We start from the raw sequence: 16114 nt of genomic DNA on the forward strand, positions 1-16114 counted from the left end.
GAGCTGCGTTGACCTTCTGTGTACCTACTTTTGACGACTGAAGAATAGACTTCAGCAATAACAAGACATCGTTATTATCAAGACATCGAAGAGATGATCTAAGGTACGTTCCCTTATTTGAATTTAGCCTAACTTCTAATCGTTTCTCTTGCCACTTCAGATTCAGAGCTAGCGACTTGGGCACATATTTTGGTAGCCTTGTATTGAATACAACGTAACCAAGCGTTGTGCCCAGGACCTTCTCAACAATTCAACCAGCAGGCCAACCATAGGGGGGGGGGGGGGGGGGGTAAAATTTTCAAACTGTCATGGACGTGGGGGGTAAATCTTTTGTTTGAATTTTTTTTTCTTTTTTAGGGGGGGGGGGGGGGGGTTAAAATTTTCATACACTTGATTTTTTAGAAAACCACCGCCCCCTCCCCCCCCCTAGGACGTAATAAACGATCAGTCCCTTAACTGTAATTTTGTCAACAAACACCGCCTTCATAATTAGCATAACAACATGAAAATAACGATTTACTAAGAAAATAATGATAAATTCCACTTACCTCGTGAAATATCGAGAACTGGATATTTGAAAATATATCAAATTATAGTTTCAGTCGGATACAGTCGCATTTTCGATGATTTGTTGTGCGAAACCACTGTAATACACCGCAGCCGTTTAAACTGAGTTGAATTCTTCAAAGTCCGTCAGGACAACCATCGGCCGAAAAAATTGCCCTCCGCCCCATAAGCTGCCGTTTGCAAGATGTCAAATATTTCTTTGTTATTCTTAATGACCAAAAACTCTTTCAGCAACCATTTAAATCCTGCTTTGAACTGGAGATTCTCGTCAACAAATCGTTTATGTTCCGTTGACCTTCCGCCGTGATTAAACAATGAGATTGCGTTACTGAAACGCGCACATCCAGACGGGCTGGGATGGGGGTGGGGAGGAAACAAAAATGGAACAGGTGCTAAATTAAAAAAGGGCCATTAAAGATTACTGTCAAAGCTATTTTATGCATTTCGGGTACTAAATGGGAAACTGCTGTCCCAGAATAATGTGGAGTATTATAAGCTATAGCGCTCTATTTCTTTGGTTAGGGCGTGGGAGGGGAGGGGGTAAAATTTTCAAACTGTAATTGCAGTGGGGGGTAAATCTTTTGTTTGAAATTTTTTTTTTTTTTGGGGGGGGGGGGGTTAAATTTTCATACACTTGATTTTTTAGAAAACCACCGCCCCCCCCCCCCCCCCCCTCCCCTAGGACGTAATAAACGATCAGTCCCTTAACTGTACTTTTGTCAACAAACACCGCCTTCATAATTAGCATAACAACATGAATATAACGATTTACTTAGAAAATAATGATAAATTCCACTTACCTCGTGAAATATCGAGAACTGGATATTTGAAAATATATCAAATTATAGTTTCAGTCGGATACAGCCGCATTTTCGATGATTTGTTGTGCGAAATCACTGTAATACACCGCAGCCGTTTAAACTGAGTTGAATTCTTCAAAGTCCGTCAGGACAACCATCGGCCGAAAAAATTGCCCTCCGCCCCATAAGCTGCCGTGTGCAAGATGTCAAATATTTCTTTGTTATTCTTAATGACCAAAAACTCTTTCAGCAACCATTTAAATCCTGCTTTGAACTGGAGATTCTCGTCAACAAATCGTTTATGTTCCGTTGACCTTCCGCCGTGATTAAACAATGAGATTACATTACAGAAACGCGCGCACATCCAGACGGGCTAGGGTGGGGGTGGGGAGGAAACAAAAATGGAACAGGTGCTAAATAAAAAAAAGGGCCATTAAAGATTACTGTCAAAGCTATTTTATGCATTTCGGGTACTAAATGGGAAACTGCTCTCCCAGAATAATGTGGAGTATGATAAGCCATAGTGCTCTATTTCTTTGGTTAGGGCGTGGGAGGGGAGGGGGGGGGAAGCTGGCAAGTAAAACCCTAATTTACAGCATCAGTTGATCGTTGCTCTTCTGTTTAGATTTCATACATGATGTTGTTTAATGATTCTCGCCAAGAAAATTTTTATGTTCTGTTGACCTTTCGCCATGATTAAACAATGAGATTACATTACAGAAACGCGCGCACCGGGTTGGGGTGGAGGTGGGGAGGAAATAAAAATGTCACGGATCTTAGCTTGTAAGATGCGGCGAGAGCATTAGCCATTCTTCGCCTTTTTGGGGCTATAAATTAAACACCTGTCTCGGAATAATGGAACATGACTAGTGACTTTGGGGAAAGTTGAGAAATATGTGTAGATTATAATTTTTTTCGGGCGCTTTCCATTCAACAAAAAAAACCGGTTCAAGATTTCGGAATTTTTGCTGGTCAAATGGAACGGGTCCTTGAACTTGTGAATCACGTGAGGAGGCACACGAGGGATACTGGGCTATTTGAAAATGGTGCACTTTTTGAATGTTTTTGCGGCTTTAGAGGAAGATGATGCCGAGTTAACTATTCTGTTATCGACAGCGAAGACGATTTAATCCTTGTGGCGGCAGTTTCCTTGTCCCCAAACAGCGGCAACAGAGGCCCCATTTACTGTTTCTCCAAATAACTCTAACAAAAAAAATTAAAGTCAGTGTTTTAGTTTGCTTCCGGGTATCACGTTTGTTTACAAAAATGGCGGGAATAAATCAGAATATCGATGAGCAACGTTTGAGCAAAGCAACAAAACATAGCTACTGTTTAAACCTACCGTTGCTGGTCGTAGGTAAGTGACATTCGTGGTTTAAGAAAACGTCGAAAATCTCAGACAAAAAACCACAAAGCCATTTTGTTTGCGGCACTTTCGGCTCACGTGACGTTCGCGCTCGGCCGGGGAGACTAAATCCGACACTCATCGCGAATGGAACACAGAAAATTCGGTAATTCCGGGAATTCCGGAAAGAAGAGTAAGCTCAAAAGGTAGTCCCAAATTTTCGAAAATTCTTTCCGGAACTTTTCCCGTTCCATTGGATTTCTGACCGGAAATCTCGGAAATTTTGACTGAATGGAAAGCGCCTCTGGTTTCTGGCGTACTAGGAAGTACCCTATGTAAAGTCATGGTCTCTCATTTAGATGGGTACCTTTTCCAGCGAGTTCAAATATTTTGTGGTAGATCTAGGGGCGAAAATGGACTTCTGGAACTTTCGTCGACAATTCGTTTCATGTTTTTTTTCCTTCTCCCACTGTGATCAAATTGCCCTGCGGAAACGCGAAGCCGATCATTAAGTAGATTTATATAATGACTACATTATATTAAATTTCATAGGTGTGGCTACTTTTCATTTTATTTCGTGTTTAATATTTTAAGTCGTTTGGGTCGCAAAAGAGAACCATAGAAATATAATGTGTCAATCAAAACGTATTGTTTCCAGTTTTAATATGCACATTCTTTTCGTGACACGCGTAAAACAAATGGTTTAGTAGCCGCACTTTTAATTGGTCCATGGAGAATTCCTGTTCATGGCCACTTGTGGCTACTCGTCGTATGTTGGAGGTACCTGCAGATCCAGTACCTAAAACGATAAAAATGTGCAGTGTGTCCCACTGAGTGACTGCCGAGGGGACGTGAGCGTCCATTTAAAAGCACTGCACGTTTGAACTCCCCCACGAAATTCACAACCTGGTTTCCATGCAATTTCGGATCACAAGTTATCACCTGCAATTACACTTCATTACACCTTTTCACACGAAGACGCTAAAAATAGAAGCATTTGCGGAGTGAAAAGGGTGTAACTTGGTAAGAAGCAAACTGTCCCATTAGATCGTACTCTCTAAACTAATGCTTTTGAAAAACACGTATTTGAATCTCATATATTCTTCCTTATCAAATTTACTTCCTTATGAAATTTGGTCTGAGGCATATATTAATCACGTGCAAGGAGACCGTGGGAAAGTGCGAATTTCATTGACGCCCATACAGTGTATACAATTTGTACTAATGCATTCATTTAATTTTTTTTTTTATTAAGTGATAGTGTATTAAATGGATATTAAAGCTGCGGACGTACACGTGTGCATTAAGGTCCTGTAATAATTTTTTAATCAAAGTATAAACCAAAAATTTCACTTTTTGGAAATTATCGCGCGGGCAACATTTTCGAATGCATGATCGTTATAACGTAGGAGCACATGTGTTGAAAAACGAAGGTTTATTGTGTTGCAACGATACTGAGTGGAACTGAGGGAGAAAAATGGGGAGTTATTCCGTCATTATCATCATTGATAGTCATCATCATCGTCATCATTATCACTACTTCTTCAGGTCTCTATGATGCAACTGAAGACAACCTACTTGCCAACCACCCCTCTCACGCCCCAACCAAAAAAATACAGCACAAGGGCTTATCATATTCCACATTATTCTGGGACAGCAGTTTCCCATTTAGTACCCGAAATGCATAAAATAGCTTTGACAGTAATCTTTAATGGCCCTTTTTTTATTTAGCACCTGTTCCATTTTTGTTTCCTCCCTACCCCCACCCCAACCCGTCTGGATGTGCGCGCGTTTCTGTAAAGCAATCTCATTGTTTAATCACGGCGGAAGGTCAACGGAACATAAACGATTTGTTGACGAGAATCTCCAGTTCACAGCAGGATTTAAATGGTTGCTAAAAGAGTCTTTGGTCATTAAGGATTACAAAGAAATATTTGACATCTTGCAAACGGCAGCTTATGGGGCGGAGGGCAATTTTTTCGGCCGATGGTTGTTCTGACGGACTTTAAAGAATTCACCTCAGTTTAACGGCTGCGGTGTATTACAGTGATTTTGCACGACAATTCATCGAAAATGCGGCTGTATCCGACAGAAAACTATCATTTGATATATTTTCAAATATTCAGTTCTCGATATTTCACGAGGTAAGTGGAATTTATCATTATTTTCTTAGTAAATCGTTATTTTCATGTTGTTATGCTAATTACGAAGGCGGTGTTTGTTGACAAAAGTACAGTTAAAACTTCTTCTTCTATAATTTTCTCTTTTTCACTGCCCAAAAATTTTATTACATATTCTTACAGACGAGACATTGCTTTTTAACCGGGATGCTGTTTTAGGATGCCAACTAATGTTCTTTTAGCGATATTTTCCTTTAAACTCGGCCATTTTTTTGGCACTTGAAGAGTAGTTCAATAGGGAAGAAATTAAAAATTTTGTAAAAAAATCAGATTTCGATCAAATTCCCCAAAAAGCATCTCAACACAACAACAAACATTAGCTTCTCTAGAGTAATGAGATTTTGTTCGGATTTGTAACACTATTTTTGTAAGGCAAATTCTCAAAAGTGTGGCCTAAAATGGCCGCTGAAAGCCCTCTCAGAGTAGTAAAACCAAGATGGTCGCACTACAGCTACAATACGAATCGAACGGAGCTGAAAGTTATATTTATGTGAATCACTTATATAGGCCATTCTTCTGGGAAAATTTGAGGGATTTCATTTTTTGTCGTCCAAACGACGATAGTCGATATTTACAGAGGACGGCTCTTTAATTTCAAGAGCGACCAACCCCTTCAAGGAGCGACCCTCATTTGTCGAATTATTTTTGAGGAATATTTTATAAAAGCAATATAGGACTTTTTTCCGTGTTTACATAGCCCCATCGAAACACTCGGGGAGTTTGGAGAATTCTCAAAAGTTATGGAAACCCTCGACTTTGCTTCTGTCACGAATTCTCCCAACCCCCTTCGTGTTTAGATGAGGCTATCACTTTGTAAACACGGAGAGAGTTCTCTATTGTCTAAATCACCTCTGTATTAGTAACTTGAGAATTATCACCCCCTGCGTGGGATTATCACCTCTCCCTTAGTAATCCGGGGGGGGGGGGGAGGGGGTATTATCTTCTGGAAAAAATTGTCACCTCTCATAAAGCACCGTGGGGATTCCCACTCCTAAAAGAGGATTATAAGTGACATAGCTACCTCATTGGAGTACCGTTTCCCCGCAAATATTATTGTTGAGTTTTTAAAATGAATAGTAGGAGCAATGGCTTAAAAACATTTACAACGAAGTTTGACCGGACATGAATGCCTCGTTTTCAATATTTTTTCCTTCTTCTTGAAAAGACTGTAAAGGAGCACATTCGGTTCTGATTGTAAATAAGATATTCGTTCTTCCAGTGCACTGCAACGCATTGGTAAAGCTGTGCCAAATATTAATTTTTGATTTATGTTTATACATGTCATAATCACAAAATGGAGCTGGAGATTGCTGCGTTATAGAGGTCATTCCCTTAACTTACCCACTATAGACAACAACATTTTTACTAATAATTATTTTAATTTTCACAAACAACTACCCTCCTATTCATACACAATAAACCCTTCTCCTACTCATAGTAATTGCTACAGACTTTGGAACCCATACAAATGAGATTTCACAAAGATTGCAAGTGAAACTGTTGAAACTAAACAGAACCGCAACGCATCCCTGTGGATGGTCTAGACGATATTGCAGAAACTTCTTCAGCCGGTTTTTTATGAGTCACACTCTGTACGGTCTCACACAATTCCTTTTATGTCGACAACCTAATCTTTTTCAGCCTTCTTTACACTACAAAGAATAAAATGAATAAAGCTTCATTAACTAAGGTACATTTGCTAACTGTATTCACAATATAACAGGTCTCTTTCCCGCAGCGTTTGCTAACTGTAGCGATTTTACAGAAAGGCCATCATTTAGTACGATTTCACACAGTTTTTGTCTTATTTGCATACACTGGGGACAGTATAAACTTCAGCGAATACAATTAAGGTAATGAATATAACATAATGAATGCGCCGTTTTAGGCTTCCAACAAGTTTCGTGGTAACAAAAAAAAAAAAAACCCAACAACTTAGTACTGAAGATGAGCAGTCACGTTTAGGGTGGATATGAAATATATGATACACAACATGCTGGTGAGTCCCTCTTTATAACGTAACATGGCATCTTAACAGTTATATATCAGCAGGGCGAATCTCTCAACTGGCAGACTGTTAGTAGACGTACGTTTGAAGGCATTAGGCAGGTCACTTAAAAGTCTTTGAAATTGATCTTAACGGAATTGAAATCTTTCGTCTCTTCCATTTGCAGCCAGTTACTATAAGTTGCCCCTAATGTCATTTACAAATCCTCTGAAAACAGAGTCAGCAAAGTCAGTTTTTCAGGATAAGAGGTGTCCGTAATTGACATAATCTTTCTTTGTTATCATGTCCTCCTCCACCCCCTCCTCCTACGCCTCCTCCTTCTTCTGCTGCTAGTGTGGGGCGCTTCTCCAGTTCTTCTTCCTCGCCATCGTCTTCCCGTCCACATTTGTATTCTTGATCATTTTCTCCTTTCCTTCTGTCTGATACTTGCTCTTCCCCTACCTTTTGTTCGTCTTCTTTTTCATCTCCTTGGTCTTGTTCAATGACCCTCAGACAGATACGCTCAGACCCTGAGCTAGTAGCACGTTTCCTCAGACTGGTAATTTCTGTCGTCATTCGAAGACTACTGGTACCAGCTCGGGCAGTAATTATTTCTTTCAGACCGTTTCGGTAGTTCTTACTAAAAGAAAAACAGATGCATGGGTTTATTGCACTCCACGAATACACCATGAAGAGAGAAACAAACGGAATCACGGTTTGAAATGCGCAGATAGGTGGATTCTGCCAATGCCACACGAAAATTCTAATAAAGATTAAGACAAACATTGGACCTATACATACAGCATAGGCTGTTAGTATGGCTACTGATAAACGGATAATGTGTGTCTTCTTTTGATATGTACTGGATCGATCGCTTATGGACATACTTTTCCTTTGCTTGTGCCTCCATTTCAAAGTCCAAGCTATTGTGCAGTATAAGACGGCGAAGACACACATTGGTACCAGGTAGAAAGTAATGAATACCGCCGTGAGATATCTCTTGTGAATTTCCACATGGTTAGCACCCCAGCGCTGCAAGCAATAATATGAATTTCCATCGGATATCAGTTTGAAAGTGTAAAAGTAAGGTGCATGAACAGCAATGGCCACAATCCAGGTACAAGAAATGCAAATAAAACGCACTTTGGACGAGATTAGTTTTATCTGCAACGGGAACACAACAGCTATGAACCTGTCTACTGATATCAGCAGAAGGCTTTGGATGGAGACCATCAAAGAAACATCAGGGAGAAAGTAGCAAAGCTTGCATAAGATGTTCCCAAGCACCAAAGGGGTATCGACCATAAAGGCAGTGGAACCTGAAATAATACGTACAACATTCATCGGCATGATTGTCAAGGGAGTGAAGAGATCGGACACGGCCATGTTGAGAACATAATAATTAATCGACCTTCGCAGTTGCTTGTTTTTGCAGATGACAAAGATTACAAGGGCATTTCCGACCAGAGATACAAGGAGAATGGTGAAATAGCCCAGGACCATAAGTACCGTTTCTGTCATGGAGTCTGCGAAAATGCAACTTTCGTCGGTACTGTTGGAAGATCCACTCGTTGTAGATGACTTGTTGAACGGCCATGTCGAGCTCGAGTTTTCAGACATGATTGTGTTACTTGCTCTTTGACAACGAGAGATCTGACGAATTCCTCTCTTGAATAACGGTGCTCAGGTTTGTTTCACCAGTTAGCAGATAAACAAGTGACTTTATTTTGTGCTGACATTCAGAGTATATCTGCGACAAAACTGACCGTGGGGTTTTGGTTTTATCGACGACGGAAAATTAATATCATTGACTAAACATTATAGTGGTTGAAATTTAAAATGTCTTTCAATGACATTTTCACTTTGGTGTTGTGTCAACATGACATTAATATTTTCTTTTGATTGGCTTAATTGCGGTTATTCGAATTCTTTGTTTTAACATACTACTCTCAGAGTGTAGGCTATGGTGGATGTTTATAACTTTGAAGTTTGTGGATGGTCGAATCATAAGTCTTGGGTACTTAAATGAGTGTTTTTCCCGAAATAATGTTTAATGGGTTTTTGGAGTGAAGAAGTAATTAAGTTTCATGACAAGGAAACTAATATTGCGAGAACGTTTTTTTTTTTTTTAACTCATATTATATATTTAGCATCTGCGAAACGGGGAAGTGAAAGGTCTGCATATATTAAAAAAATAGATATTTTTGTCGAAACACACTAAGAAATATTTCTTTGGGAACAGAGGAAGTTCCTCTTCTTGTATAGAACCAAGCAATAAAGTCATTTTGCGTGGCTTTTCTAAGCGGATCTGTAGACTGCGGAAATCCATTATCGTTTAATGGTTTGACAATAAACGTGCAATAATTATATCATTTGTAAACACAAGACAAGACAAGGAGGCCTTTCAAGAACTGAATATCCAAACTAAAAAGAATCAAAATTATAATATTCTAACTAAAGAACAAAGGTGCAAATGCTTTTCAAACTCGGTAAACGTGTTGTGCATTAACTTTGCTTTTAATGTAAGGTTGTCAGACACTAATTCAGTAAACACTCTGATTAACATTTGAATACGTCCGCTAATCACTTTACTGAAATTTCTAAGCCCTCGTATTGCCACCAATTTCTGTGGTCCCCTGATTTTGTCCAAAAATTGACAGATTGGTATATTTAAGAATTGGTTCATGCTTAGCGTGCGTATATCGAGTTATGGATGCACGCGGGAAGTTTGGAGAGCACGAGAAAAGCGTAAGAGTTGCTCCAGGCGTAGCCGAGAGCAACTCTAGCTTCTTGAGTGCTCTCCAAACTTCCCGCGTGCATCCATAACTCGATATACGCACAGCTAAAAGCATGAACCAATTCTTTTATAACATAGTGAAAATAAATTAAATGATTCCTGGAAAACAGGTTTTGTTCCACATTAATTACAAAATTTTCTGTACAAAAAAAAAACAAAGCGAAACTGCTTTCTCATATCGGTTTCATCGTAACGTTTCATTAAGCTTCAAGCTGTTATAAATGTACATTATTTATGGCGTGAGTCTCTCTGTGAAAGTTTTTTTTTAATAACACAGCGCGCGCATGCTTCCTTCATCTGACTTGCACAGGACGCACGGCCATTAGATTAGACTGATTAGATTAGGATGCACGCGCGCTATGTTATAATACCTTTTTGCAATTTTGCGATGTCAAAGAAAACCAAAGTACGACCAAAACCGCTTTTTTAAGAAGGAGCTTGGTTTCTCCTGATACAAATGACTGGAAAGTTAGACTAAATCCGACATTTGTGTTCCGGTGATATTTTTGCCATATTCAAAGTTTGCTATAGTATATAGTCCGGCAACAATTGGCTACGATTGAACTAAACTCAATTCCATTTATTCACATACATACACAGTAACAAAAATTCACCTAAGAAAACGAGTAGAGGTTTTTCATACCGGCTCACAACTAAAAATATTCAGCGAGGAGTTCTATATTTGTAAACCAACTTTGAAATACATTAAACGATTGTGTTAAACGATTCAAAGACCTGGAGGCGAGGAAAATATCATGTCATTAAATTTAAAATCCTTTCTTTCGAAGTAATTGTCTGCAGGATTCATTGGCAGACAGTGAGCTTTCTCGACTTGCCGATAGAGTCTAGGTGTTGCTGCGTTCGCTTGTGTTACTCTCTTTCATCGTTTACATGGTCCATTCAAAAAACAACTTTAAATTAATGTTTAGAATTCAGCAGGTCGTTGACAGTTTCATGTGACAGCTCAAACATCCCCCGCGAAAAAGGTTTGATTCGATTTGATGTCATCGATGAGAAGTTTCAATAATTTTACTAAAAGATCCCTTTGATTTCTAACGTGTTTCAAATTTGAATCGCTGTTTTTGTTTTTTTCTGTTTTTTATTGATGCTAAATAAATCAATGAACACTTACTATCGTACGAACCAAATCGGACATTTTCAGTTACATTGTTAATATGTAACAAAACTCTGCGCACAGGAACGACTCAACTTCTTCTAGGTAGTGCTAATATTATTGGTCTATAGAAGAGAAAGAAAACAACGAAAACCCAGCTAGTTATAAGGTCCATGTCGCATAATACTGGCGTGCGAATGCTGGGAACAGCTCTGTCAATATTCTACAAAAAAATACAGAATGCGGCGGCATGCAACAGACCCTCGGTTAAGAAGTGATCAAAGAGGGAACTTGCTGCGTTTTCCATTTCCTTTTACAAAATTTTCTGTATTTCTTTTTGCCTTCACGTTTCGCGCGGTATAATCCTTTTGGTTTTTACAATTACACGAACTCTAACCGAATGCTAATTCATTCGCAGAAAATTAAAGCTATAGAGCCACGAACGATTGCAAAAACAATCCGAGAGGTAATTGGGTCTCACGTAACATTTCAATCCAATAAGGCAGCATTTGTCAGCCACAGCTTAGTAATGACAACAAATTAAATATTTCGAACGCAATACACCTCTGCAATAAAAGGAAACTCTTTATGAGATCTAACCAAATTCAAATATTTTCTCTCGCGTATTTTGAGCTGGTTAAGGATTAGCTACTATATTGGGGTACTTCTTCCCTTACCCCATTTCCCCATAGATATTATTGTTGAGTTGTTTAATTGACTCGTAGGAGCAATGGGTTAAAGCATTTTAATGCTTTTAAAAAACAACAAAGATTATCCGGACATGAATGCCTTGTTTTAATATTTGATCCTTCTTCTTAAAAAGATTGTAACCATATTTGATATGCAGGAGCACATTCGGTTCTGATTATAAATAAGATAATCGTTGCTCCAGCGCACCGCAACGCATTTGTACGGCTTTCTCTGAGAGCTAGCAATGGAACAGCTGTGCCAAATATTATTTTTTTCATTTATCTTTATACATGTCACAAAATGGAGCTTGAGATTGCTGCGTTGCAGAGATCATTTCTTTAACGTATCCACAAAAAACAACAACATTTTTATGAATAATTATTTTAATTTTCACAAACAACTACCCTCCTGTTCATACACCATAAACCCTTCACCTAATGATAGTAATTGGTACAGACTTGGGAACCCATTCACCTGGGATTTCACCGCAAAGGTTACTAGTGAACTGTTAAAACTAAACAGAACCGCAACGCATCCCTGCGGATGGTCATGTTTGCACAAACGCCTTCAGCCGATTTTTTATGAGTCACACACTGTATGATCTCATACAATTCCTGTCATGTCGACAAGCTAATCTTTTTCAGCCGTCTTTGCACGGGAAAGATTAAAATGACAATGGAAGGAATAAAATAAATAAAATGCATTTGCTAACTGTATTTACAATGTAACCGGTCTGTTTCCCGCAGTCTTTAGCAGGGTCTAAGTGTATCGATATTACAAAAAGGCCATCATTTAGTATACAATTTCAAATAGTTTTTGTCTGATATGCAGGTTTCCATAAACTGGAGTATTTACATAATCAATGCCCTGTTTTAGGCTTCCAACAAGTTTCGTGGTAAAAAAAAAAAAAAAAAAAAAAAAAAAAAAACCGACAACAACTCTTTTCCATTTACGGCCAATTAATATAAGTTGTCCCTAATGTAATTTACAAATCCTACGTAAACAAAGGCAGCAAAGTCAATTTTTTAGGTCAGGAAGTGTCCGTAATTGACATAATCTTCCTTTGTTATGTCTTTTCCTCCTCCACCTCAACCTCCTTCAGCTGCTAATGTGGGGGCACTTCTCCAGTTCTTCTTACTCGCCATCGTCTTCCCGTCCATATTTGTATTCTTGATCATTTTCTCCCTTCCTTCCGTCTCATACTTGCTATTCCCCTTCCTCTTGTTCGTCTTCTTTTTCATCTCCTTGGTCTTGTTCAATGACCCTCAGACAGATAAGCTCAGACCCGGAGCTAGTAGCACGTTTCCTAAGACTGGTAATTCCTGTTGTCATTCGAAGACTACTGGTACCAGCTCGGGCAGTAATGATTTCTTTAAGACCGCTTCGGTAGTTCTTACTAAAAGAAAAACAGATGAATGGGTTGATGGCACTCCACGAATAAGCCATGAAGCGTGAAACAAACGGAATCACGGTTTGAAATGCGCAGATAGGTGGATTCTGCCAATGCCACAAGAAAATTCTAATAAAGATTAAGACAAACATTGGACCTATACATACAGCATAAGCTGTTAGTATGGCTACTGATAAACGAATAATGTGTGTATTATTTTGATATGAACCGGATCGAACGCTTATGGACATACTTTTTCTTTGTTTGTGCCTCCATTTCAAAGTCCCAGCTATTGTGCAGTACAAGACGGCGAAGACACACATTGGTACCAGGTAGAAAGTAATGAATACTGCCGTGAGATATCTCTTGTGAATTTCCACATGGTTAACACCCCAGCGCTGCAAGCAATTATATGAATTTCCATTGGGTATCAGTTTGAAAGTGTAAAAGTAAGGTGCATGAACAGCAATAGCCACAATCCAGGTACAAGAAATGCAGATAAAACGCACTTTGGACGAGATGAGTTTTATCTGCAACTGGAACACAACAGCTATGAACCTGTCTACTGAAATCAACAGAAGGCTTTCGATGGAGACCATCAAAGAAACATCAGGGAGAAAGTAACAAAGCTAGCATAAGATGTTCCCAAGCATCAAAGGGGTATCGACCATAAAAGCAGTGGAACCTGAAATAATACGTACAACATTCATCGGCATGATTGTCAAGGGAGTGAAGAGATCGGACACGGCCATGTTGAGAACATAACAATTGATCGATCTTCGCAGCTGCTTATTCTTGTAAAAAACTAGAATTACAAGAGAATTTCCAACCAGAGACACTAGGAGAATGATGAAATAGGCAAGAACCATGAATACCTTTTCTGCATTGGAGTCGGCGAGAATACAATCTTCGTCAGTACTGTTGGGAAGTCCATCTGTTGAGGATGAGCTGTTGTACGGAAATGTCGAGCTCGAGTTTTCAGACATGATTGTGTGCTCTTAGAAGACGAGAGATCTGTTGGATTCTTCTCTTGAATAATGCTGCTCAGTTATGTGTCACCAGTTGGTCGATACACAAGTGACTTTACTTTGTGCTGAGTATCGGAGTATATCGGCTAAAAAAGTGGCCAAGGCGGTTTTCCTCACGGTGAGAAATCGATATTGTCAATGTTTGGCTTAATCGTTTAATTAATTCTTCGTTTAACATATTGCTGTCAGAGACTGAGTCTAAGCCTACTGATAAGCTTTTGAGGAAGTTCATAAGTGTGAGGATGGTCGAATTTTAAGTGTTAAATATATTGAAACGAGAGTTCTTTGATAATATTTAATGTTTTTTATTTCTTGAATTGAAAGTGTTAAGTAAGTTTCATCACAAGGAATCGAATATTGCCGGACAACTGTATTTTCTTCCGTTCTTCAACTGTATTAATTTAACTCCTGCATGACGTGGAAGTGAAAAGCCTGTATAGTATATTTTCCAAATTTCCTTTAACCGAAAGAAAAAGAATGGTTGAATCTTAAGTCTTGGGTATTTGAATGAGAGTTCTTAGATAATATTTAATGTGTTTCTTGGATTAAAAGTAATAAATAAGTTTCATTATAAGGATCTGACATTGTGACAACCGTGACTGTATAAATTGAACATCTGTTTGATGGGAAAGTGAAAGCTATATGCATATATTATTCAACACATTGTGGCACTGCCCAAATATGGTCATGGTGAACTCAATATATGTCGTCCGCACTCAACAGATATCCTGCAATATACGTAGTTTTCGTGTATCAGGGAAAAAAATGGCAGCCGAACGCCGCCCCAGAAAACGCGAAGAATGCAACCAAGTTTTATGTTAAGATTTTTAATGGTTAGTAAAAATTTTTAACTGCCTAATTACCTTTTTCTTTTACGATTTGGTTTACAGTTCAGCGAAAAATGTTGCGACTTTTTTGCAAGACTTTTGTTTAGTCCCGGTATTCAAACAAAGGCTCAGAAACTACAACCATATCTTTCTTTTAGATTGGTTCTCGCAACAAACAGAGTTCTCGACTCGTATTGAAGAAATGGAAAAAATTGAGTTTGGAAAATGCCTCGAGAAATTTTATCTTTCTGCGAGACAAAAAGATGGAGGATACTGCAAAGCAACCACTCTCAGAAGTATTAGAGCTGGTCTCGATCGATATTTACAAAGTACAGAGCTAAAAAAACCGTTTAGCATCATAACGGATCCAGAGTTTGTGCAAGCAAACAAGGCACTGAATGCGTTTCTCAAAACTCTGAGTAAAGATGGGGAAATTGCTGGTGTTGTAAACAAAGAAACACTCACCCGAGAAATCGTTAAGGAGCTTTTCCATTCAAGTCAGCTCGGCCCAGCCGACATAAAAAATCCGTCGCAGCTTCTTAACACAGTTTGGTTTTATGTTTCTTTATATTTCGGCAAGCGAGGTCGCGTAAACCAAAGAAAAATGACCAAGCAGATGCTCGTTTTGAGAACAACCCCAAATGGTCGCCAGTATTATGATGTCAACCGCAGCGTAGCTGGTTCCTTGCCGAGCACAAAAAATCACCAAGGCGGAATCCAAGACGATGAAGACGAGTCAAACGCGAAAATGTTTGAGCTTCCTGGTTCGCCGAGATGCCCTGTGCAGACCGTAAAAAGTTATCTTTTTCATTTGCACCCTGATACAGACTTCTTCTACCAAAAGCCTCGAGCGCTTAATGCAAGAAAGTTCAATCCAGAAGTTGACCCCATTTGGTTCTGCAACTCTGCGATAGGCGAGAGACCCCTTGCAGAAATGATGAAGAACATGACTTCCAAGACTGGTATCGTTCCTCACTTGACGAACCACTGCATCAGAGCAACAACAGTGACGATTCTCGGTGAAGAAAACATCGAAGCTCGCCGCATCAGAGCAGTAACTGGCCACAAAAGCGATGCTAGCATCGACTCCTACAACAGTAGACCCTCACTACAGCAGTTCTAACAAATGTCAAACATCATTTCGTCGTTTGTTTCTGGTCAAGAAGAACGTGTCAGCACAACAACGTCAACAGCAAGCGAAGCTCAAGCAGCACCAGTGCCACTGCGAGAAGCTAACCAGCAATTTCATCTCAGTCAGCAGCATTTTCAGCACGTTTAGCAGCAGCCACATGGTTCATTTTTTGGCTGCGATATTCCGCGCGATTTCGCAGGATAATTGTTAAATATTTGCTAAAATTACTTTTGTTGAAACACACTAACAAAGAGAGA

General features: G+C 39.2%; 1 protein-coding gene across 1 annotated transcript; it reads right to left on the reverse strand.

Annotated features, from left to right (window-relative positions):
• Positions 1-7128: 7128 nt before the first annotated feature.
• LOC146477836 (neuropeptide receptor 15-like) lies at positions 7129-8499 on the reverse strand. Its single transcript, XM_085112997.1, has one exon. The coding sequence runs from the start codon at positions 8497-8499 to the stop codon at positions 7129-7131; it is 1371 nt and encodes a 456-aa protein (XP_084969123.1).
• Between the last annotated feature and the right edge of the window lie 7615 nt (positions 8500-16114).

This window comes from Pavona decussata, unplaced genomic scaffold (assembly GCF_977016875.1).
Source record: "Pavona decussata unplaced genomic scaffold, jaPavDecu1.1 SCAFFOLD_68, whole genome shotgun sequence".
In the NCBI taxonomy this organism is placed as follows: domain Eukaryota; kingdom Metazoa; phylum Cnidaria; class Anthozoa; order Scleractinia; family Agariciidae; genus Pavona; species Pavona decussata.

Coding starts and splice junctions, on each gene's coding strand:
- LOC146477836 (XM_085112997.1), bottom strand. CDS start 8,499: ATGTCTGAAAACTCGAGCTCGACATGGCCGTTCAACAAGTCATCTACA.